We start from the raw sequence: 26190 nt of genomic DNA, 5'->3' as shown, positions 1-26190 counted from the left end.
GTGACGGGCGGCGCGGCTGCGCCCAGCGCTCGCCGCCTCTCCCCGCGGCGGCCCGGGCGCCCCGTCCTGCTCCTGCCACCGGCCCTGCGCCGCGTCCCGCCTGCCGAAGGAGGGGCCGCCTCGGTCGTCCTTCGGAAGGGCGGATTTGCCGCCGTCCCCTTTGCTTCCCTTTCTCCGCCGCCGCACGCCTTTGTCAGGCTCCGGGCCCTCGGCCGGGCCCGCTCCTCCGCCCGGGGCCATGGCCGAGCAGACGGGCTTGGCGCTGCCGCAGACCATGGACAGGTACGGAGAGGGAACGTTCCGGCTGGGCCTGTTAGCCCCCCGCGGCGGGTTTGGGCCCAGTGTCGCGGGTCCGGTTTCCTTTTTTGCCTTCTGAAATCCTTAGTGGTCTGCCAGAGGTTGTGCGAGCGCTGTCGTAAAGCAGCGCAAGGTACCGCGGGCAGCTGAGGGGCGAGGAGGGATCGCTGCCGCAGGCCTCGGCCACGGGAGGGGTGTGTGTGCCTGGGCCGGACGGGCTCTGGGGCAGCTGGGCGGCTGCAGGAGCTGTCCCTGGGTCTAGGAGAGCCTCTGGGTAGGGAACGCACTGACGTGCACGTAAAGTAAGGCACCAAAAGATGACCTAAGCTTAGCCGGCCTTGTATGTTTTGTTGCTGGTTTTATGATCTGAAGAAAGCCTACAATTGTTTTCTGGAGCGTTCTTAAAAATTACAACCTTAGACTTATTATGACTTAAGCATCTTTCCTCGTCTATAATTACTAACTTGTAAAATCTATTTATTTTATTTGTTTTCTCTTTATGCTTTTATTTGAATGTGTAGTACTTTCACCCTGTTCCACCGAGCACTTAAGATTCCTTAAGTGTAATTTTGACTGATCCAGGAGGCCCTTGCAACCTATCCCTACAAACAGTAAACCACATTCACAGCCTGTTTTTGCAGAAGTTGTAATAGCCTGGTATCTCAGAAGGTGGGGATCCAGAAGCAACCAGGCTTCTGTTGGTGAGCATGTCAAGTTTTCATAAAAAGGAATCAAAAAGAACCCTGGTGGTTTTCTCCTTTCCAGGTCACCTCTAAGGAAAGTGTAATGAAATACAGCCCCTGTCATCAGGCAGGTGATGGAGATACAAACTATGGGAGGCAGGGGGATAACTTGGGCAGCCTGCAAGGGGAGAATGAGAAGTTCCAGTCTGATATAGAAAGAGGATAAAAGTGATTTGGGGAGGGAAAGTTTGTGTTCTAGAAAAACTGAAAAAGTAAAGAGATGACAAAGGGATGATTTATGTTATAAGAGTATTGCTGAATCAGCTCCTCTTAAACTAAAAAAAACCAAAAAACCAGTCAAACAAAACAACAAACTTTCATCTACATTCTGAATTTTGTAGCCCAGTAATATATAATATTTTGTGTTTTGGAGGTCTAGGAAAGCATAATACTCAGAGTGGATGCCCTGATGCCCATGGCTATTGTATCACACTCTGAAGTCCTAGCTTACCCTTTTGGGAAATGGTTGTGAGGTGGCATTTGTAATAGTTGTTGTGACCAACTGTTAAATTAAACAGTTAATTAAAAAAAAAAAAAAAAAGGAAAATTAGTTACCTGGTTGCCAAACCAGTTTACTGTTCTTCAGTTGTTACCTGTAATAGAGATGTGGGTTTTGATGTACATTTAATATTCTTGTATCCTTTCAAGTTTGTGAAATTATAATTTGTGTCTCTGGCTTTTTTCAAAGACTTTTTCTAGTATACTTGGAGCAGCTAGATATGTAAAACAATTGGACAGTGTCTCTGATTTCCTTAATAACAAGGACAGCAGGGAAAGAATTTGAAGTACCTAAGCAGCATAAAAGGAGGTTTGAAGAAAGGCTGTAGCTTTCATATAATAATTCCTTGGGGTTATTATTAGGAAACTTTAGAAACATGAGTGTGACAAGTGGTGAATGTAGTAGTAAGAAGGAATCAAGTATTTAGGATTTTAATTTAATTCAGAGTGTAGCATAACATCAGTAGAAGGATTTTGGACTAACCAAGACCTCCAAATACAGTCAGTGTGAACATTTTTTTCTGGTAAATATTTTTCTGGAGCAGGGTTACATTTGAATAAAAGACTTTTATGCATCTGATGTTTCTGAAAGTTGTACATAACTGTTTTCATGTTTGCAGTGATGGTCAAGATAAACTTTAAGTATTTCATCTTAAGGGACAATACTCCCTTAAGTTATATATGGAGATTCTGAGGAATGGAAGTCCTTCTATACTGTCATCTTTTTTGACAGATACTTGTTTTCCTCAGTAAGAAAAAAAAATAGATATGCAAAATCTTAAGAGTAATTGCTAATGATTATAGCTTAATACAAAGTGCATACTTTTAAATAAAATACAGATTTTTTAGTGAAGGATGCAGAAAACAGCTTTCCAGTGAAGCTGACTTTTATTTGGATTCTAATAGTTAAGGAGGGGAAAAAGAAGGGTTTTCTTCTGTTGCCAGTACCTAGATCACCACGAAGAGTGGTTTCATGCTGTTGTATCAGGAATTAGGTGTTGCTGTAGATCTGAATGCATGCACTGCTTTGTATGCAAGGGTCAGAGCTCTCAGAGCAAGTTTTTCAATTCTCTGTTTTTGAGAGGGAACAGTTGGATTCTTCTCTTGACTTTAGATTCTATACCTGTATGACTACAGGTTTTATTTCCTTAATAAAGTTGGATTTCTCCAGTGCAAGGACTGACTTGATAGCATCACCACATTGTTGCCTGGAATTCATCTTTCTCTTATGTGTTTTGTGCTCCATCCTTTCTTTGCCTGCATGATTTCAGTCTAGAAGCAACCCATGGATTTATATTGAAGAAGGTAAATAGCTGTTACGATGTAAGGAGTTAGTTACTCAAAATTTCTAGCTAAGGATTTTATACATATCTGAAGGATTGGTTGTAGCATAAATACAAGAAGCATGACCGTGAAGTGACATTACATTGTGGATTGTCTCATCTGCAGCATTTAGGAAACTAAACCATATGATTGGCATCATCTTTTCTAGCCTCAGAATTGGAATTTCCATCCCTCTTGTAATTTTTTTCTTCTCTTTCATGTTTAAATAATAGTTCCAGATAATAATTCTTAAAATACTACCCTTTCTGCGAGCAGAAATCTTTTCAATCTATGGTAAAAAGCCATATTTCTGGACTAATGTGTACACTTGAAGGCAGGGATTAGTAATCTGGCTAAATGGTGAGATTTTATTATTTCATTATTTTTAATGCCTTTGTTCTTGTTAGTTTAATGCATAAATTACAGAATTATAGTAATCTTCATTAAAACTTGATATTTTGTGGCAATGGGTTTTTTATGTGCTGTTAATGTGAGCTATAGTGCTAAAGTATACTCATATTAAGCTTTATTCTCTTGACTTCAGTTTAATTATGTGTGGATTGCTCTTGCAATTGATTATGCCAAGGCTTCAAACACTGGGGTTCTGTTTTTCAGAGCATGTCCCGTAGTAGTGATTTGTGGTATTTCATGTACTATCTGAATTAAAGACAACTGCTCCCTTTTTTCCATATATTTGCCACCTGGTCAGAACATGGTTATCATTGCTTTCTGTTACTTCAGCGTTCATAGATGTTAGTCAGTGTCTTATGGATCATCGGTTGAAGGCTTGTGGAGGTACACGCTGAACAATCAACATAGTGATAATTTTAGCATGGTTTAGTTTTTGAATTAGCATTCTTAATTTTCTGATTGCATGATAGTTGCTCAGTTGTGGTCAATATCCTTGATAAAAACTAGAGCAACATGATGTGACTTTAAGTCTCTACCCTTGCCATTCCCTATCAAAAGGAGACAAGAGAGCTGAAATTGCAGGTAGACTTTAAAAGCGATTAAACCATAAATTGTAGTTTGCTTAAGAGATTACTCTTACTATCAAGAGACGAATACTCTTCTGTTGCAATTAAATTTCTCTTTGCCAGATCACTGATCTCTTGGAAAAATGCTGGCAATTGTAGTTCTAAAATTGCAAAATAGTATTGGATTTTCTATTTCAGTTTTTTTAACTGTCATCTGATTCCATGGGAATTTTCTTTTTTTTTTTCTTCCCAAGAGAAAATATGCAATGGTTTTGTACATAATTTTCAGTTTGTCTTTCTTTGTCTTTCCATTCCAGTCACCATTTATGGTGGTGTTTGTGTTGAGATCAGTCATTTCCTTCCTTCTTTGAAAGTGCAGACATTAATTTAATTTTATTTGCACAACTAACTGTTGATACTTTAGTAACCTAATACACGGTTTTGGATTAAGACCCTAATGCTACAGCCTTGATGGTGTAATTAGTGCAATTTGGTACTTGATTGAAGGAGTTTATTCGGAACATTTTACACTTGTATTGTATGTTGTGCTCTGATTTCTCTCACTGAGGGAAGTTACATGAGTAACTCTTTGTAGGAGGGGAGTTCAACTAGAAAAGATAGGCATATGCAGAGTAATAAGCAACATAAAACACAATACAGGATTTATGTATTATCTTTATTATTCACAGAATGCCATCTCTGCAGTTAGTCTGTCTGTTCTACTTGTACTGATTAAGCATGTCTTTCTTCCTTGTCCTGCCTCAAGTAATTATTTTCTTTCTTCACAACAATTAAACTCTTTTGAGAGAGGTCTTACTAACTTCTGGTTGAAGTCTGTCAGTGTCTAGAAGTACCTGGTTTTCTGTTCTTCCTTGAGAGTAGGTTATTCATGCTTAGTAGGAAAGGGTGTGTAAGAGTAGAGAATGGACTGTGCTAGGTTAGTCTTTATCAAGAAGGAAACAAGGGGTTTGTTTTTACCTGTCCTTACCCCAACTGTTTGGAAGTTGATGTTCATACATCATATAAAAGTCTTCTGACTCTGTAATAGTGCTTGAAGCTCTAATGGTTTCCTTTGTCATGGAAAGGTGTCTTAAAGTGCTCACTGAAGTTAAAACTTCTGACAGTTAATGTAAATATATTGAATAAATATATAATAATTTACAGACAAGCATCAAAAGGTTAAGGTATGAATCTTGGAACAACTTTTTTAAAGTAATACTTAAAGTGGTAATGAATGTACCAGCTGTTTTAGGCTTGTTTGGTGCTTTTGACATCTTAACCTGCTTATGTTTATGCCTTTCTGCATAGCACAGAGGGTGGAAAATTCCTGGTGTGAAAATAAGTGCTTTCTGATGCATGTTTTTTTTTCCTCTCCGCAGCAGAATGGGCTGAGTACTAGATTTTTATAGGACGTAATACCTACCTTAATCAAAAGAGTGTGTGACTTGCTCATGCTTTTACTGGCGTTTGTTACCACAAGTAGCAAATTCATCACCAGTGCAAAAGAATAAGAGGACTCAATCTGAAGTGGTTAAAGCAAACTGCTTCTGGCTGATGTTTCTAAATGAAACTGTTGAGATTACATAAATTGGTCAAGGGGCTGGAGCACATGACTTACTAGAAAAAGCTAGAGGGAACTAGGCCTGTCTGAAGAAGGGATAGGTTGGGAGATCTGATAACCTTCTACCTACTAAGGAGGTTGTTCAGAAAACTGACTGTGGAGGTTCCTGGCAGGATGATGAGAATCAACTGCAAATTTGAACAGAGAAGTTTTCAGCATGTGAGGATGGGAGTGATGCAGTTGAGCTTGGGAACAAGTTGCCCAGTGCAGATGTGGGTCTCTGCCCATGGGGAGATCAGGACTCAGCTGGATAATGCTCTGCTGTCTGGTCTGAATTTGGTGTTGCTTCTGTCTTGGGCAGGAGGTCTGACAAGATCTCCTGAGATCCCTTCCAAGCTGTAATTCTGTGATACCGAGTCTAGATGCAGTCCCAGTTTAAGTGGGTAAACAGCACAGTGGGAAAATCTGTACTGCATAACTTAAGCATACTATGCTGGATGTGCCAAAAGGGAGGTGCAGTCCACTGACACCTTCTAGCAGATCTGCACTTGGCCTCTTTTAGCATCAGCTCTGAAATTTGTACATAAAAGTTAACTTCTGGTGTAGTTGGACTGGGAATTTCTTTTTTTTTTCCTCGTAAGAATTTTTGTTCCTGTCATGTTAATGTTAATATGAGTGCTTTTTGCCAAAAATTTCTAAAACTTAATGGAAGTGCTTATGATCAGGATTTTTATGTCAGTGATTCTGGGGGAAGGATTAGATACTTCCTGCCTAGCACTACTGTAGAATAAGAAAACTTACAATCAAAATGTCCATTTTTAAATGCTGCTTAAAAACATTGCACTGAAGTTGTATTAAATCAGGGACTAGCTGTTCATTTGTTTCTAAGTTAACATAAAAATTAAACTGGCCTGCTATATAATAGTTTCCCCTATAAAAACTAAATACCAGTAAATCAGTAAATACTGATTTAAGGGCTAACCAGAGAATCCCTTTATATGCTTGTGTTTGGAAACAACTTTCACAGAAACAAACTTTTTGGATAAGTGTTGTTAGTGTTTCTAGATTTTCAGGTGATCGCTGATGAGTAGTATGGACTATTTAGTGTTCTCAGTTATGTATCTCTGTCTGCTTCCTCCTGTGGCCATGCAGCTCTTCTTCAACGTGTACATAGTAAAAGAAACTGCTAACACAGTGGGAAGGTGGTAAATAATAGAGTTGTCATGGACAAGAGGGGCTGGTATTCAGTGGTATTTTTTTTAAAGCCATGTTAATATAATTAATTATTTCTTCACAATCTTTCTAGAAAAAAGACAAGACCCTTTATTTCAAACCTGCAATGTGGTCATTATATACCTTCCAGATCTCTTCTCATTTGTTTCCTGTAAGTGCCTCCTGGAATGTGAATATTTTTGTTTAGAAGTGTATTTTTTTATTGGGTTAAAATGTGCCGACATAAGTTAGCTTTCTGTGAGGGATGTAATTACAGAAGACCATGTGCAGGGTGCTTGTGACTGTTCTACTGGTGAGTCATGCAGTCAGTTCCACAGCTTGTTGAAGAGAGTTAATTAATGTTATGATCAGACTCCTTGCTATTTTGTTCACATTTATTCAGAGTAAAGACATTTCCAAATTTTCAATGTCTGCCACATTTGATAGGTAGTTTTTGTTGTTCTTGAGGTATTAATATCCCAAGAATCTATTTTGTTAGCATTTAAAATTTTTTGGCAATTTTTAGGTCAGAAATTGTTCCAATTTTTATTATTAGGATTATATAAGATGACTGACTTAAGTAGAGCTTTTTGGTTTGTTCTTTTATACTGTAAACTTTCTGGTAAAAAATAGAAATTATAAACTGGAATAACTTGATATAATAGTATCTGAATAATCAAGAATAACTTGATTAATAATAGTATCTGTCATAAACTCATGTGTTCAAAGCAATTTGCTTGCTTTTGAGTCTTCCACTTTTGCAGTTGGAAGACTACACTTCATTTTTTTTTTCCTTCTCTTCTCTTTGGAAGAACATAACAGGAAGGTTGCTTACTCTGTATGTTTAACCATGAAACTCTCTAGGAGTACATTAAAAAATTCAAACTTTTATTTCACAAGTACTTTCACTAAAAATTGAAGGTAAAGCAAGGAACTATGTTTGGTTTGTAACAGATGTCTATGCTAATGTATTTACTTTGTAACTAAAGCTACTGTGCCTAAAGATTCATTTGTACTTCTACATTAACTGTGTGACACTGGAAAATGGCTGCAGGAGATTGAGCTCACATGATACAGACTCTGTGAATAACTTTGCATTTCTTATCCTTTTCTTATCACAGCAAGAGTTTAATGTCAAGATGGTTGCAGTTTTAGGCAGGTCAGACTTGGTCTATTCTGTATGTAGGTCGCTCCTGATATTTGTAGCATCTGTCATCTACTGTGTACATGCACCACGAATACCAGTATTGGTATTTTTCTGATGCAACTCCCTTCCCCTTTCTCCCAGTGCAAAATAGCATTGTTGGTTAATATAAACTATATAGTTTTGTCTTCATTTGGAGTCTGGGCATCTTAGAGGTAATTAATAAGTAATTAAGATGTTTAAAATCACATTCAAGGAAGTAAATTTAAATAGCCTCTACTACGTAATTTCCTAGTTGCTTCACATCTGTTACTTCCTGTGTTTGTGATTGTTGACAGATTTGTCAAACAATGTATGAGAAAATGTTTTCCTATATTGTATTATATGCTATCTGCATTATAAAAAAATCCATTAAAATTTTAAAGCATTAACTTAGTGCTATTAGAATTCTTTACTGTTTTCTATGTATGTACTTGGCCACATGTCAACTTTCTGTTCAAAGCATGTTTCAGTTTTGGAAGGAAATTATTTTTTGTGTGCGTATGGGGTTCTTTGTTTTGGTTTTGTTGGTTTGGTTTTTCTTTTTCCACTTAGTCACTTTTGTTTTGCTTCCTAAGATGGTAAGAATCAGTGTTACCCACCCCCAGCAGGCACTGAGTAGCTTAAGTTGTTAGTTGTAGGCCAAGCTGCTAATATAGGATAGTAAGAGTTCAGTTAGCAAAATGTATAATGTTTTAGTAATAAAGCGCTTCTGGTGTGAGTAGTAGTTTTTCCTGATTTGTTTGTATACATCTAGAAGGGCCCTATTCTCACTCTCTCACTTAGGAAATAAAACAAAGGTTTCTAACATCAAAATCCATTGCATATTTAAAGGCTGATAGCAAGGCCACCGGGCTTTGGTGATATGTCAGTTTTTCCTTTTGAAAGAGTATGGTAATACTAAAGCTTTTAAGGTAACTGAATTTTGAGGACTTTGTGAAAGCAATATGTCTACATAACTGATTGCAAAAGTTTAGTTTATCCAGAATGAAAGCTAATTTTTTTACTGGCAAACTAGAACCCAAACCCAAACTAAAACCCAGCAAGATAGATAGACCTGAGGAGGGATTCTTTATTCTAAGCTGGCTAGAAGCAAAGACCATATAAACTTCCTAAGGCCCAATTTAAACACAATAGGTGATGCCTGGCAGTCAAAGTTTAATTTTATCCACAAGCAGCAGGATTTGGTGAACAATCCTTTACTCGTATCTCTGCCTTTATATAGTGCAATGAACTCAAGTATTAAATATTTCTCCTTGATTTAAGCTATAATTGAGAGAATAATAAAGCTTGAACTGAACTTCTGATAATCAGTAGATCTTTCTGGTGCTTATTCTGTGGGGTTTTAATGTGTTTGTTTACTGGGTTTTAGTTATCCACATGCTTCTATTAAAAGCTTTTTAAAGTCTAGTTTATACAGTGTCATCCTGAGGTTAGAGGAAGTCAGAACCTATATGTGAATACCACTTGTGTGACCATATGTTCTCACCAACATTATCTTGATATCCTGCACTTGAGCTCTCTTCATTGAAAGCATTGCTTTTTGCAGTAGTTACTGCTTTGTATAGATTCTTAGCAATGTCTCCTTTACCCAGCATTGCCCACTATCCTTGATGACTAGGCAGAGCAGAATTGAGTATAAGGTCAAGTGACTTTCAGGACTATCTTTGAAAATTCTAGACTTTGTTTCAAGGTGATGACATGATTTCTAGCTGAGTGATGCAGGCTGGCATATGGCTGCTGTGCCATGCTGCCTTAAAAGCATGGGCTAAAGTCACAGTGGAGCATCTAAGATGGCTATTTTTGCACTGGTATCTGTTCTTCACTCAGTGTATTTCCCTTGTGTGTTTTTCCCCCTTGGATAGTGTAAGGGTGTTTTGAGTTTGATAGGCGGGTTTTGGATTGAAGATAAAAGTATTTTCCACTTTGTTTGATGGCCAGGAAAATATTAGGGAAAGAGCAGTGTTCCATCTATAATCCTGCAAGTGGGTTCATCTCTTCTGGCACTTCATCTCTTCTGTGAATCATGACATAACCTAACATTTCTCGGGTTAATGGTATTCCTCTCTTTGTAGCCTTTATCCAGGGTTTGTAGGCTAGGCTTGCATTGTCTCATGGCCAGGCAGTGGCCCTCTAGCACAAGATCTTATTGGTGCTGGTTCTTCACACTCAGGAAAAGGAAATGCTTAGTGGTAGCATTTGCAATAAGGTGTTTCTCTTGCCTTTTGAGAGAACAGTTTGCTGTCCCCCTACTGAAATTCCAGCCAGCTCCAAAGCAGCCCAATGCTACCAGGTAACTCCGTTTTTCTGACAACCTGGTCTTCCAACTTAAACATGATCTTGTAGTACTTAGAGTGTAGTTGGAAAGTTTAGTGTAAAGCTTATCACTGTTTATCATCAAAGATACTTTATCTGTTGACATGGACTATGCATAAAAAATTGCTATAGAAGCTCATGAAAATTGCCCCAAATGGCAGACTTGTGGGTGGTCATCCTTTAGAACAGTGCTTTTTTATGGCTAGTTATTGGAATGCTTTCAGTCATTTCTTTCAAGGTATGTTTTCAACCCTCACTGACTTGGCTCTCTGTACTATTGTTGCTATCAGTTATGTTCCAGCCTTTTCACTTTCTTCTTTTTGAATGTGAAATTCAATTGCAATAAGCTGCTCAGACACTTCACGCTTAGCAGGGCAAGGATGCTTTATTCTTGCAGCAAGACATCAGCAAATTCCTGCCACTTTAAGGAAAAGAGCTATGCTTTATGATGTGGGAGAAATGCAGAAAATTTCTTCTTTCATGAAGGAACTATAATGAGAGGGAAAATGTGTTTTTAGCTTATGATTCTAGAGTGTGTCATGCATGTTCACATTTGCATTTCTCACAGTAAGAGTTAGATCTAAAAGTCTGGTAGCACTTTATTTTCTGAGATGCTTTCTGGTTTTGCTGACCATTCATATCTGTATGCCACTGAACATAAGGGAAAAAATTCCAAGATATTTCTATTCCCGCTTGCAGTACTGAATATTTGAAAGCAGATCATAAAACAGCTGTGCTGTCCCAGTCTAGCAAGTCATCTTCCATTAAGTGTTGTGGATAGAAGGATATCTGCTGGGCTTATGAGGATTTAGAAATTTTTTGCAAATCTTTTACTCTAATGTGTATAGATAATCAACATACTGCTTTTAAATTACTTTTTCGTATTGCTCTACGCAGTCACGCCTGCTTGAAAACAAAGCTGTTTCATGATGAATTCAGCTTTCACAAATTGAGTCAGATGTGATTTAAATAACAAGAATTAGATACGGTCTTCCCTCCCATTGAACACTGTTTTTATAAAAAGAAACCTTTAGAAGGGGTATAGCTTAATAAAAAGGACTGCAGTCTAGGTATGTCTGATATTGGAGGTCTTATGGATGTGTTGGAGCTGTAGCTCCAACCAGGTACCAGAGAGAGTGGGCTTCTTACTGGTAAGAAATTTGTGGTTTGGAGGAACCCAGTTTTAGGCAGGCCTTAGTTTCTTAGATTAGTCATGTAACATTTGGAGTATAGGATCTCTAATCTTCAATACAACTTCCTCCCCATCTGCTTTGCTCTTGACACAAGCAGTGCCCTGAAAAGAGTTTGTCTTTGCTAGAGAAAAAAACAGATGCAAAAAATGCGTTATCCACAGAGTCAGAATAGAATTTTTGAGACTGGAAATCTTCATCTGCTGGGGAGCTGAATCTAAAAGGCGTTTGTAACCTTATATTCAGAGCTGCAATAGTGATACTGGTCTGGGGTTTTGTAGGTTTTGTTTTGATTTTTTTAAATTTTTTTTGAGCCAAGGAAGTGTGGAAAAATACATTAGTGTTATTGATTTGGCTATGTAGAAAGTCATCAAGGAAAAAGGCTTGAGTTTCTATCAGAAACAATTCTTTGTTCCACCTTTTCAGCCCTTTCTATTTCAGGTTATCTGAGTAGCAACCTGATTCAGTGGGAAGAATCAAGGTCATATTTTATTCAGTACAAGAAAATGGAAAATCTGGCAAGGGCCTAGATACCTGTTTTGAAATGGTTTTATTTAGTCCTTTCTGCTACAGCTGCTGTCAATGGAAAGAGATAAAGCTGATGACAGTATACAGGGAATTTACTGTTCATTATTCATGACTTGCTAAAGGTTTTAAGTCTGTAAAGGATTTTGTTATTCCTTTCATGGGTCTTTCAGGTTTTCAGGTATGATTGGCTGGCAAGAAATTGGATGAAGCAATTAAAGAAAAGATGGATATTTTTCTTGACTTACTAAACTTGACAGAGAACTTGAGAACAGAATTTAATCTATAACCATTGTCATGGACAAATTTACTAGTTAGAACTGCAGTGTAGCAAGATTATGTTCATGCTGTCATTATTTGAATAAACTTTAGACTTGTGTTTTGTGATGGTGTCCTCAGACTTAACAAGCTCTGTTGTGAAGCCTTTAATTTTTAAATAAAAATCTGAATTACAAGTTTAGAGCAGTTGTAAATAGGATGTGGTATGAATGAGTAAATGTTTACCTTTAATGCAGAAAAAAATGCTTAAGAGTAAGAATTATCAGTAGTATTTTATGGTATTCTTAAAGTAAATTTGGGGATTATTAATGTAAATAAAAATCAATGAACAATGCAAGAACTTTTATTTCATAAGAATTTGATATTGAGTGCAATGAACCAAAATGTCAGCCATGCTCTGTAATCCTTACAAATCTTGGTTGTGGTCTCAGCATTTTCGTCTAAATTCTAACTTGTGGCTTGTCTGTCTTTCCTCCTCCTGCTTAGGAAGGTTAATGTGTCCTTTCATTTGGGACTGCAGTAATGGGACAGTGCATATTGGGAGCATGAAGGCAAAAAGAAGGGTGGTGTTACAGGAGTGACACCTGTCACAGCTTGACAATTTTGATACAAACCAGTGTGGGGAAGGACAGAAAAAAGCCAAGTCAGACTTTGATTTTACTTCCCCATTAAGATGATTGGAAGAAACTACAGTTCTGATTCAAGATGAATCTGAATCTGAATCTCAAATTGTATTCCCTTTTACAAGTATGCCAGTAATATATTGCTTCAGGTTGCCTTCTGCTCTGATGCTCTCGCAACTTTTTCAATATATTTCTACCACTATAGATGTTACAAAGATTCAGTGCTTTAATGAATGTCTTGCAAGTATTTCATAGGCACAGTCATTTCTATTAAAAAAACATGGCTATTCTTCTGTAAAGAAATGCTTTAAATTTACAAATAGAATATTACCCAAAATAGTGAGGTCTTAAAAGCAAAGCTGTTAGACAATAATATTTTTAATTTCTTGAAGTTGGAACCAGACAAAATTGGATTTCCCATTCCAGATTCTCCCTTCTTTTTCCTTAAAGAGAAGTTAAAAACAAACAAAAGTGAGAGGAAAAACATTGTGAACCACTGTAACGTCATGGCATAGATTCCACAATCCTTCTTCTCAAATAATAAAGTCATTTATTTACGAATGCCAGAGTATTTCTCAATTTCTTCTTCCTCAATTGTTACCTGTTACTTGTTACACGTAAGAAACCTTTTAGTGTTTCATCTTAGTGATGTTACTCGAGTTGTTAAGAGGACAAAACTTCATAATCAAAATTGTGATGTAAAACTTCAGTTAGGTCACAATGTCTAATTAGATTGTAATTACATTGTCTCAGTAGTTAAATTATAGGGATGCTGTTGCTGTGCTCCTTTTCAAGGGTTTAACACTGATTGCAATGGCTTGCATAAAATATTTTTAAAAAATCAAACCATTATATATATATATATATTTATATGTATATTCTTATTTTGATAGATTGATTTATTACGTAAACTTCAATATCTTCAGTATGAGAATTAGCAAACTGTTTCACAGTAAAAATTACTGGCTGAACATACCCTGTATTTTCCTAATTTAGATCCATAGTTTGCTTTCCCTTGTAAGTTGGCCAAAAGTCTGGCCTAATCATCTGACCAGATATCTGGGAGTTGGTAGGTTCTGTGCTCACTTCAGGTAGTATAGACTGTTGGTCTTGTGTTCTTTCCTTACAGAATTAATATATTTGAATTTTCATGTCCACATAATTCTCCAAAGCAGAAATTTCCTCCTCTACTGGTACAATAGTATTCTTGAAGTACTTTGTAACTTAATTTATATTGTACAAAGTCAACTTGTTTGAACTAAATACTTCATCTTTTCAAAGAGAGCACTTGAATTTGATATAATTGTTTAGAGGTTTCTGTGATATATTCTATAATTTGCGTTGTTTTATCATTAAATGGATTAGACTTAGTTTCCCAAGTAACAGACTACAGTATTGATCTTACATTTTTAAAATTTAAAAAAACTTACCAAAGTATTGTAGGAGATGATAAAACATTAAAAAAATATTGATTTTTCATATGTTGAATTATTCAAAGGTTGGACTACAGTCTCAATGCTCTTTAATCATAAATTATCTAAAAGTTTAATTAATAATTCAGAATGTATAAAGCAGTTCTTTAGCTATCTGTAAAATTATGTTTATTATGTTGACTTTATAGCAAAACTGTGGTACAAAATGCTTACACTTCTGGTGATTAAGAATGAATTAACAACCATCATCTAATGTAGGTGCATATTTTCTAAAGCTGCATGCTTTCACATGTGAATGTTTATTTTAAGTATGTAAAAGTAGCAGAAAATATTTTTTTTTTTTTTCATTCCTGTGATTACAGAAGCTGCTGGGTTTGTTTTGCTACCGATGAGGATGATCGGACAGCAGAGTGGGTGAGACCCTGCAGGTGCAGGGGCTCCACCAAATGGGTGCATCAGACCTGTCTGCAGCGCTGGGTGGATGAAAAGCAAAGAGGAAACAGTACTGCTAGAGTTGCTTGTCCTCAGTGCAATGCAGAATATTTAATAGTATTTCCAAAGCTAGGTAAGATATGGATTATTTAAATTGTTGTTTATTTATTTGTTCTTGCTTTCTTTTTTTTTTCCCTTTCTTGTCCTCAGAGCACCAGTTCTGTTGGAAACTTATCTATTCCCTTTTCCAGACAGAAAGAAATAACTTCATATTTTGCTTGCATCCTCTTTGGTGGCTTACTTAAATACCTTGTAAAAAATTTGGATGTATTCCTCTTAGGTATATAGATAAATCTCGTGATTGACCTGTAATTATTTCCTGGCTAATGGGATTATTTTTCTTGTTGAGCAGGAGGTGACTTCTTTCAGCAATTGACACACAGCACATAAACACATCCTTTTTTTGACTCATCTTGCAGAGACACTTATCAGAGGAAATTCAGAGGAGAATTTCTTAAGCAGCACATGGTATTACTGGAAAAACATACTTTCACTTTGGTCAGGTGGTGTTTCTGAGTCAGTATTACCCTGTAATCAAGAGGCAGAATAATTATGATAGCTGGATACTGCTCTAGCTCTGTTTGTCAAGGTGAAAAAAAGAGTTAGACATGGGTTTGTCAAGGTGAAAAAAAGAGTTAGACATGGTCTTCCAGAGTCTCTTATTTGAGTAGCCAAGTAGGATAATGCACAGTAAGTTGCATGTATTTAAATTAGCAGTGCTTGCTGTTATTTCAGCCCTCGTTTGCCCATGTGTTCTATGGGATATATTAAGCAAATCAAGAAAATGAAATGTTGCCATGGAAACTTAAATCTTGTTTAAAAGTAAAACTGCTTGTTAAAGAAATGGTGATGTAGCAATTGAGTGCAGGCATTTAGAGTTTTTTAAAGAAGGGTTTTTTTCAAGTATCTTATTTCTGTAATGAAAGAGCTGAAAATGACTCACTGCCAGTTCTTTGGGACAGGACCCCTTTCTTATTAGCTTAAGGGCTGATGAAATTAAGGTGTCAAGGGAATTTTGAATGATGACATTGATTACCAAGTTAGAACACTCAGTAATGGGAAGGAGTATATACACAACAATACTGTGTTGTTGATATAAAAGTAATATAAACCAGTATGAAACTTACTACAGGTTATTCATATAACAACTACAATTCAACTTTGCTGAATAGGGTAAGTCTCCATCATAAAGAAAGCATCAAACAATGTTTAGCATTGGCTTTGGGAAGAAGATTTGGTTTCTCTCTGGACGCAGAATGCACCACAAAATTTGACACTGTTTAAAATTCTTATTTGTATCTTGACTGATGAAACTGTAATGTGAGCTGCATTTGCGTTTTATTTTGACAATGGCAAAAAGGGGAAGCAACTATAATTTGGACAGGATATATTAACATAACTGGCATTTTAATTTGTTCCTGCAATTTGTGGCATATTGTATCTGAAAGCTTAGATTCCAACATTCCTGGATTCTGAAGCTGGCCTAAAATTCTTGCATGAGGTTGTTAGCTCTTGCATGCATGTATGTGAGACTTCCTTCCTGTATTTTGATATATTTTCCCTCACAATACCTTTTTTTCCCTTTTTTAAAGATAAGGGCATAAAAATTCAGACTTGTGTAAGAGTACACAAGACATCAGTTAGCAGAGCAGAGAAATTTGGGTCCATGGAACATCAGTCGCGACTTTGAAGTGTCTTAAAAAAGTGAGCCAGTCTTGTGCTTTTGTAACTCTTTCTAGTAACCCAAAGCTGTTGTAGCACAGTTCAACTACAAGCCAATCAAGGTCATCCTAGGCAGGGTAAGGACAGTAAGAATTTTCCAAGAAGCCTTGCTAGTGGCCCTGTTTTTTCTGCAGAGGTGTCTTTTGAAGACAGTTCAGTCATACTGTTCCCTGAGGCATATTAGTTCAGAAACTTATTTAAGACTTCCCTAATGTACTTTTTTCCTAAAAATTCTGTGAAAGGACACCCCCAACACAAATTTTAATTCATGATTAGAATCATAGTTTAGAAGTAGTATCAACTTGAGGAGACATCAGTGAATATAAGGAACAGTTGGTGGTTTTTTATGTATTTACTAGTTCAAAACAACTTCTCATGATATATCTTAAAATCATAATTCCATTTTTGATTTGATAGTACCTATCAGTTCTGGTGATTGGTGGTAATTATGTTCTTATGAACTGTTTTCTGCTCTTCTGAGAACTTTTACTAAATAGGAAAATGTTATTAACACTTCAAAAGAAACCAAAATATCTTTTAGATAATTACTTCAACTTAATAAATAGAAAACAGTTTGGCTGAAAAAACTCTTTAAAACATGATGTATTTTTAAAAACAAAATTTTTTTTTTGTTTCATGTTTCCTTTAATTTGGGTATCATTGATATTTATTTTCCTGTTTCTTCTTAAAAAGCAAAACCAGTTTTGTCCTCCTTTCTCACTACATCCTTCCTAAGGATGAATTAAAAGATCGTTTCAATAATTTTTTTCTAGTATTTTCTCAAGATTCTGTACCCAATTCTCTAGCCAGGTTTCTCTTAATGATTAGTATCAGTAGGTGTAATTCGTTAGGACTTGTGTTATAAAGCAACCTTCAGTGTCATTTGAGTCTCCTGTCTTCAAACATAAGTTTGAAGATAGATGAAACAACTTTTTTCAGTGACTCTGGGAAACAGTCAAGATGTGTAAACTACTGTGCATTTAGTACTTGCACGTATGACCTTGTTGCTACTTCCAGCATACTGATAGGCGTCCCAGCACCTTCTTAAGTGTGTTCTGGAAAGTCAAACACAGCTGTTAAGAGTTGAACTGGATGTTCCTGTTGTTTTTTTTCACCAGCTGACTTGAGCTGAGTAGAACCAAGGTTTTTGAAATCATTCACAATAGAGTTGTTCTCTAGAAAAAGAACTAAGTCATGAAACAGGAGTCACAATTTTGTCACTGTGGGTAAATTTTGAGAGACATGAAGGATTAGTTACTTGAGGAATGCCTGCAGGCTGTTTCTGAGAATTGTCACTGATTTTGGTAGGAAAAAATAGGGAGCTCACAGGGACTGTTCATGTGCGTGCTGTGGGAGGACAGTCTATATGTAGAATTTGTTGACAAATACAAAAGTAATGTGGATTATGGTGACAGTGTTCTTCACTTCCATATATACATTTCAGCGTTCTGGCTTTTGCTACACTCGTGCTCTTGTAGTCTCCTCAAAGAAAAGATGCAGGCATTGCACTTGTTTACCTCACCAAAGGTAGTCAGGGTATTTATTGTCTTGCCCTGTGTAAGTCTGGAAAGTGCAGTTGTGCATAGACAGAACAGTGAACCTATTCATGTGTTGTCAAAGGCACTGAATAACCTGAATAGGAGTATTTTTTCTTCCAGTGTTTTGAGAGGTGATCCTCTAAACATATTGAATGCAGCCTCTTCCAGTGGAAGGAATCTTTTGTATTATCTGCACTACTTTTTGCTGCATAGCATGGTAGTTTAGTGACAGAATTTTCAGGTGAAGCTGTCAAAGATGAGGACATGAAGTACATTACAAAAAATCGCTATTTTTTCCTTTAGAAAACTAAAATATCTAACAATTAGAAAAGGCATAAGCCTAAAGTGGTTTCTACAAAAGAACAATTCTTATTCAACACAAAGGAAGCTAATCGGTGGGTAAATTAGTGCTTTAAGCAGTGTATCAATCTCCTGGAAAGATTATGTGGTAAATGAAATGGTAGGTAGAAAGAACTTACAAGTTTAGCTTAATAGCTTTTTAATTATATATTCTCACTTAAATGGCACGTGTAGTATGTCAGACTTGTATTTTGCCTTATTTGTTCTTTCTTATTGGTGATAGATGCTGACCTTTCTACAGTATGCTTTTATGTGTGTGTATCTATATATATCTATCTTGAAACCTTACTTTTCCTTTATCTTAGGTCCAGTTGTTTACGTTTTGGATCTTGCAGATCGACTGATCTCAAAGGCATGTCCCTTTGCTGCAGCTGGAATAATGGTGGGCTCTATCTACTGGACAGCTGTTACCTACGGAGCGGTGACGGTCATGCAGGTACACACGTCTTCCCTCCTCTTGCCAGCTTTGAAAGCAAAAGTCAATTCAGACTCCTCTTTCCTTGGCTTAAAACATGCTTAGCTGCTTTCAGTATACTTAGCAGTGAATTCAAGATTGTTTTTCACATTTAACTGGTCATAGTTTATAATGCAAGTATGCCTGTTTGGGCATGGTTCAGTCTGCAGCTAACAAAACCCACTACTGCTCTAGCTGGCTGCCTTGTGTATGGCAGACTGGTGAGCCCAATTCTGTTCTCGTGAAAAAGGTACCGTTATCATCTAGCTACCAATAATGAGTAATTCTTCAGAAAAGGCATGAAATATAATTTTTTTTCTTACCTGGAGAAAAACTTCGCTAGTAATATTCAAAGGGTTGAGATTGAAACATGGTAAATTATTTTCTGGGTAATGTGATTTTTTTTTTAATTGTATAAAGGAAAATTCATAAACAAAAAATGCAAAACACTGCAAATTAATAATGTTTTAATTACTTCAGACTGTATGATTAGTTGAAAGGGGAAAAATACTTTTTCTGCTTCTGTTTTTGTGAACTTGCTATTTAAATAGAAAAGTAATGTTGACAGGTGGTAGACTATTAGCCGTGGAAAGACTTGTTCATGGCAATCCTAGTTCAACCACAAGAGCAGAGTTTTCAGAGATTGTACAATCAGAACCACTTTCATTACACTTTTAGTTTTTGATTCCTATATCAAGTCCATAACCTGTGTTTTGCCAGAAAGCATCAAAGTATTTCTGATGCTAATTCAGCTGTAGATAGAATTAACAAACCTCTATGTTAATAAATACTCCTCTACACAGCTTAATTTTAAACATACAACCTGGTTCTTTTCCCTTTAAGTCATTTGGCACTAGTTCTTGGGATGTGTGGTACTGCAGTTGTGCAGGTCACTCCCTCTGAAGATCGTGTGCTGTTTTGGTTCAGTTTCTATGTGATCTGAGAACAGAAATGGAGCCCAAATGAGTGGTTGTGGTTTCCCTGTACCAGTGGCTGAGTGGCAGGCAGCTGCATAGGTGATGTGTAATGGCTTTCAATACCACTTCCACTCCAGTGGATAAGTCTGTGTATTACAGAGTGGTGCACTTAGACATTTTTTTCATTGGATATTTTATTCTTGTGACTCCAACAGGAACATTACAACCATCTGTAATACTACAACCAGACTTTGGAAATGCATCAGTCCTTTTCTCCTTGCTCACTGCTACACTGAGCTCTCTTTCTGAAGGAAATTGTGACCTTTTTAGCTGCCCTAGAACTCCATAGCCAAATGGAAAAATAAATGCTTTGTTCTGCAGTTGTTTTGCTTTTGAAGTGAGGATCTGTCTAAACGTTAGTTTAGGCAGCTGGTCAAATCCCAGGTATGAGGAATTTGCTATTTTCATGATTGAATGTTTTGATTGTATGGATGGCAAGCTGGGCAAGGCAATAATTTAGTTTTGCTTGTAGATGAAGAGATTGAATGGGTAGTAGAGGGAAACAGTTCCACCCCTTTTGCCACCCCAACCTTGCTAGGTTTAATACAGCTTGTCTCCTAATGCATTTCAGACTCCTTTCCTTTAGCTGAAGTGCTAGAGAGAAGCACAAAAGCTATTTTTAGACTTCAGGAGCAGAAAAATAAATACAGAATTGACATTGTGGTAGCTAAGTCAGTAACAAGTCAAATGGAGTTACTGAAAGCAGAGAAATACAGTAATCTAAAGCAGAAAGAGACAAGATACTGAGGCTTTTTTAGATGGGCAATGACTATAAGGAGAAAAAGGATAGTGTCAGACTTCACAGCTTGAGTAGAAGATACTGAAGAAGCTGGAAGACAAATGCTGAATGTTTTTTCAGGAATAATCTTTTGGCAGCAACAATATTGGTTATGCCTATTTTTAGAGTAACATAGCTTCCTGTTCTAGAGGCATAACATGGAATGCTTTTCAGAGCAAGGCAAAAAGGTACAGTTTGAAGATACTATTACCATAGCTTCTTCTCCTTGTGTTCTACCTATTCCAAAAGTACTGGATTTGTTGTTTTCCTTACTTTAAATTTTGCTGTTGTTTCATGTTCTTATCTCCTAATTCTAATTTTCATGCATTGAAGACTTGATAAGTTATTGTACTTAAGGAGAAAATGAGAAGTCAGTGAAAATACATCAGAAAATCCAGTGCCTGACAAACACAATCATTATTTTAGTGTTTTTAGTCCTCACAGATTATTACAGAAAAAGTCATGAAGGAGCCTGTTCTTCCTGGAAGCAGTTCAAGGACTGTATTAGCATTTATACTGCTTAAATTGAGACAACTCTAGAGGATATCTACCACTCTTAATGTAATTTTTTTATCCTTAATCCTATTAGATTTATTTAAAATTAAAACAATGTACTTTTTAGAAGACATAAGGCATCATTCTATTACAGTTTTAATATGTGCATTTTATAAACGGAAGTCTGATTAATTTTTTTTATGTGTCAGTAGAAAAGCGTAGACACAGCAGTAGTAATGATCCTTTAAAATCCTTGAACTAACTACATTTGAAAATAAGGTACATGTGAAGATTTTACATGCTGCTATTTCCACTAAAGTTGAAAATAATGTTAATCTTCCTGCATTGTCCAGAGAAACAATAGTTAAATACTGTGATCTGTTATGTAAGGTATTCCTAAAAAACATAAAATTTTGATAAAAAGATCCTGAGGTATCTACTATCAGTTTATCTTTAGAACAGTAGTATCTGATTAGAATTAATCATTGTAAAACTGTAAATTCTTAAATGCATTTTGGAAAGCCTGCTGTATTATTAGTGGTTCAGATGTTTAGGCTTTTACTTACACAGAAAGACACTAAACCTTTCTTGAGATGGTAAGGCATTCTGTTACAGCTCTCTACAAGATTAATGATTTACAAACTAGGGCTGGTAGTTCACCTGCATTATGCTTCATAAGCAACAAAGAATACAAAGCGAAATCAGAGTAAATTAGGTTAAACAGTATTCTTTTTTTCTTTGATTTAAAAGGTGGGCAGCTTCAAATAAACTCAACTTTTTAAGTTACATTTTTGTTCTTTTGTACATGGTTAGATTGTTGTAGCCTCTGTTACATTTGACAACTGTATGCATATTTTGCAGGTTGTGGGTCACAAAGAAGGTCTTGATGTGATGGAGAGAGCTGATCCTTTATTCCTTTTGATTGGCCTCCCCACTATCCCAGTCATGCTAATACTGGGCAAGATGATCCGTTGGGAGGACTATGTGCTCAGACTGTGGCGCAAATACTCTAATAAGCTACAAATTTTGAACAGCATATTTCCAGGTAATGAGATTAAATTTAAAAGGAAATGCCAAGATTGAATTTGATTGAATAAGATTGACTGATTGAATAGGAGATGGGGATAGGCAAGTAGTTTTTGCTATTTTTAAGCAGAGGTGATTAACACCATCCCTCTATTTCACATTCATTCTGTTTAGATTGTGTTTGTATAGTATGTCCTGAGAAGGGTGGGGCAGGAGTAGCAGGAGCATGGTTTCAGTTCAGGCTTTAGAACCAAAACAAGTGACTAAAATTCATGGGTCTTACTTGGAAGTAAAAATTACTGCAGTCATTTAATGGAAGCAGAATATTCACTGAAAAGAGGGATAGTTCTCGAAAAGAAGTTGGGCTGTAGATTTGTAGTGGAGTGGGGAATGGGTAGTAATGTACTTTCTGTATTCTTTTTGAGGCAGTGGCTATGTGACCTTTTCTTCCCCCATTCTTATCCCTTTAGGCATTGGATGTCCTGTTCCTCGTATCCCAGCAGAGGCCAACCCTTTGGCAGATCACGTCTCTGCCACACGTATTTTGTGTGGAGCTCTAGTTTTCCCTACTATTGCCACAATAGTTGGCAAGCTGATGTTCAGCAGTGTTAACTCAAATTTACAAAGGACAATCTTGGTAAGGTTCAATATTATTTGTTTCATAAATTATTATGATACAGGAATATGAAGTGTTGTGAAGGAAGGAGGCAAAGGAAAAAGGAACATAAACTGATCCAGAATTTTAAGAGCATTTGATTAAAGGAAGGGGTTTTTTTAAGGTTGCCTGTCTTAGCAGTGGACAAACATCATGTGTGTGAAAGACTGTCTTTATGACTGAAACTAAGCTCATGACAAGGCTGAAACTTTTACCTGGCACTGAAGTAGGCAGGCATTAGCAGTAATTAAGGCTGACAATGAAGATGAGGAGCCAGCATCTTCTAAGAACAGTCTCTGTAAGGGAAGACTGAGGTTTATATTATAAACCTTTCTGTATTAACTTTTGTTTATTGATTTTGAAAGAAACCCTTCATTTCTTGTTTTAATAAGGAGAGGAAAATTAGCTCTCCATAGAATTCAAATGGAGGGGGAATGACAGTCTCTTCCTTTGTGAAAACCTCTCTGGTTGCAGCCTTTCAAGGGCAAGTACACTGAGTTTGGTAATATGGAATCCCTGCTCTGACTGTCACTTCAGCCCATTTTGAATTCCTGCATGTTTATGCACCCCTCTCTTTTATATGGAACAAACAGTGATATTGCAAATGTTCATACAGACTAAAAGTTTCTTGGTGTCTCATTTTGAAGATTTGAGATAAACATATTGTAAAGCTTTCTAGAGGGCAAAAAAAGTTTGTTTTACAAAAATAGATTTTATTTTAGTCCACTTTTGGCAAGTGCCATTTTTCATAGTCTAGTTACAGAATGGTTATCAATACTATTTTGTGACATGTATAGTATATATTCAGAAAAGGGTGAAAAGCAAATACATATCTGCCTATTCTTTGTTCTTGAAATAAGATTTTGATTTTTAAATTTAGGATACTGGTGAGACTTCCAAGGAAATAAAAGCTTTTATAAATTCAGTCTGTAATCCCTTTAAGTAACATTAACCTCTGTAATATGCATTGTGACAGAAAACTTTGAGATACTCATTTGGAACGCTACTAACTAGTTAATCTCTAGAAGAAAATACCATATGTTTAGAAAAAAATCTCTGACTGGAAATTTTTGAGAACATTTGCAATGATATGACACTGAACTGTGCAGGTTTTCAAAATATCTTTTTTTTTTCAGGGTGGAATTGCTTTTGTTGCTATAAAAGGAGCTTTTAAGGTTTACTTCAAGCAGCAGCAATATTTGCGCCAAGCTCACCGCAAAATTTTAAATTATCCTGAGCAAGAAGGAGCATAAGGCTGTAACCTCCAGATGTCACAGAATCTCACCTAACAGGTTTCCATGTTGTATTGGTTCCATTGTTATTGCACAGTAGTGGAAAATCGTGATAAGTTGCTGCTCCTCTATTTTTTTTTTCTTTAAATACAATAAAGCACTGTCTTGTGGCAGGGTAAATCCTTTCAGCAACCACTGAGCCTAAGAATGTTCTTTGGCTTTTGTTATTTTTTTGGTATTTCTGTTGGGCAATAGGCTTTTGAATTATTTTCTTTGAGCCAATATATGGAATGGAAAAGAAAAAAAGATTCTACTACAGAACATTTTAAGTGTAGCTATGTAGGCTATATCCAAATGCCTTTTCTATAGGTGTTTTCATACCCACGCTGTCATTCAGTTTAGCATTTCACACAATGAAGGGAGATTGCTTTAGAAGGGGAATGTGAGTCATTACCAAGGAGAAGTAATTTTCCATGGGTTTTGCTGGTATCAAACAGGGAGTGTGAAATACCCAAATGACAGAGAAAGCAGAAGATAGATCCCTCTCTACAGGACTTATATGTCAGCTTTAACCACCTAACTATTAGGTGTTAAAATTAGCATGGCTTTCAGGTGACTGTTTTATTACTGGTAATTTTCAGTGTCCTGTTGTATCTTCTGCAGTGCCTAGTGTCATTTTCTCATGGCTTTACTGGTTTGTAACTGGTGTTGGATAGCATTTTTTTCCTCCAGTAAAATAATTACAAGAGGGAAGTAAATTTCAGTTGCTTATTTTGTAGTTAAGTATTTGAGCACTTGTTTGGTTTCCATATTCCTTTATGTTGTGTAAATACCTGTAGAAAACCTGTGAGAAAACAGCATTGAACACTAAACCTTCATTTAAACTGACAGAGCAAGGCATCCCCTGAAGCATCCAGACCTGAGTAACTCAGCTGTGTTCAGGACTAGGCTCTCCTGCCCTAGTGGAAGTGCTGCCTGCAGGGGGCTGACACTACACCTTGGGTACCTGAGCTGAGCATCCTGCCTGCAGGGTAGGTGCTCTTAAGGTAACTTGGCTCCATTTTGTAAAGGGCTAGAGGAAAAATCTTAAATGTGTAATAAAGTCTATACAGTAAGCTTTACTGTTCCCATATGTCTAAAGTAGTCAGCTGAGGGAGATGTTAGCACTTCCATTATTTGATGTATTTCTAAACCTAATTTCAACAGAAGTTGACTGTTTTGTGAAGTTAAATTCTGACAAACATAATTTGGCCGTTGCATATTCATACCAGACCTAATCTAGATTTCATTTGTGAAGTTCTTTCTTAACAGCAATTTCTTTGTTTTTCTCCAAGTTTTTTCTTGTTCATATTAGTATGTCAAATGCATGAAGAATGGCTTAAAAAACCTTCTAGTGGAATTATTCATAAGTAAATGTTTCTTTTCACCAGAAATGAAGTAAAGGCAGAATGGACTTCCTATTTGACTGCAATAATGTATGTTAGGAGAAATTCAAAGTAAGGTACCTTTTCTATAGTATGTTTATCTTAATTACCAAGATGTAATATTTTAAAACTGTACAAAAGTGTATATAAGGCCAATTAGTATTAAAAACCTATACAGGTGTTAAGAATTATACATTCAATCAGTATCAAATACTTTTGAGGCTCTTGCTGTAATTGAAGAATTACTATGACCTTGTAAGTCTGCTGATTATATTTGTCTTAGTGGGCTCACTTTTGTATAAAATCTAAACTGAGTAGCAATCTCTGAAAGTTGCTACACTCTGTAAGATAGTCTTGAAACAATATAATATGTATTTCTTACAGAATTCCTGGTTTCAAGAAAATGGCTTTTCAGTGGTCTTCACTGTATATATTTCCAAGCAATTTATTACTGTTTTTTAAAGTCTCTTGGAGAGAATTGAATGATGCAAATTAGTGGGTTTGAAACTTGTTTCATGGGAAAGCTCATTGTCTCCTCTGGAAGTTAAAGCTGTTGTAAAAATACAATTACAAAATACTGTATGGACTGTAAGATGATTTCACATGAGTGGTTAAAGGTCATTATTCTGTAAATCTTGTTTTTAAGTATTGAAAATTATAGTTATGTTGAATTAGGTTGAATAAATATTTTTTACACTCCTTAGTGTATTTTGTCAGTTGAACAAAAATCCTGTAGCAAAACTTCCGAATGGAAACTGTTTTGTTTAAATGCATACCTAAAGATATATATAATTAATTTTAAGTTGGTAGCCTAAAGAAATATCTTTGTGATGAAGAAAGAATTACTTTAGTCTGACATTGATTTTTTTTTTCCCCT

At 36.3% G+C, this 26190-nt stretch overlaps 1 protein-coding gene across 1 annotated transcript; it reads left to right on the top strand.

Moving 5' to 3' along the window:
* Window positions 1-95: 95 nt before the first annotated feature.
* Window positions 96-26012, top strand: MARCHF5 (membrane associated ring-CH-type finger 5). The gene is made up of 6 exons (XM_005520636.3): window positions 96-282; window positions 14523-14725; window positions 18578-18708; window positions 21838-22021; window positions 22473-22639; window positions 23794-26012. The coding sequence occupies exons 1-6, from the start codon at window positions 239-241 to the stop codon at window positions 23908-23910; spliced, it is 846 nt and encodes a 281-aa protein (XP_005520693.1). The 5' UTR covers window positions 96-238; the 3' UTR covers window positions 23911-26012.
* Window positions 26013-26190: the final 178 nt, after the last annotated feature.

The sequence above is a fragment of the Pseudopodoces humilis genome, chromosome 9, assembly GCF_049639895.1.
Source record: "Pseudopodoces humilis isolate 2021_Gansu_Grassland_sample_001 chromosome 9, ASM4963989v1, whole genome shotgun sequence".
NCBI lineage: Eukaryota > Metazoa > Chordata > Aves > Passeriformes > Paridae > Pseudopodoces > Pseudopodoces humilis.
The sequence above is the reverse complement of the archived record's forward strand: the minus strand, read 5'-3'. Positions and strand labels throughout refer to the sequence as shown.

Excerpts from the sequence above, each read along its gene's own strand:
- MARCHF5 (XM_005520636.3), top strand. The coding sequence starts at position 239 with ATGGCCGAGCAGACGGGCTTGGCGCTGCCGCAGACCATGGACAG. Across the intron at positions 14,726-18,577 it reads AATAGTATTTCCAAAGCTAG|GTCCAGTTGTTTACGTTTTG; the intron begins GTAAGATATGGA and ends CCTTTATCTTAG. Across the intron at positions 18,709-21,837 it reads GAGCGGTGACGGTCATGCAG|GTTGTGGGTCACAAAGAAGG; the intron begins GTACACACGTCT and ends CATATTTTGCAG.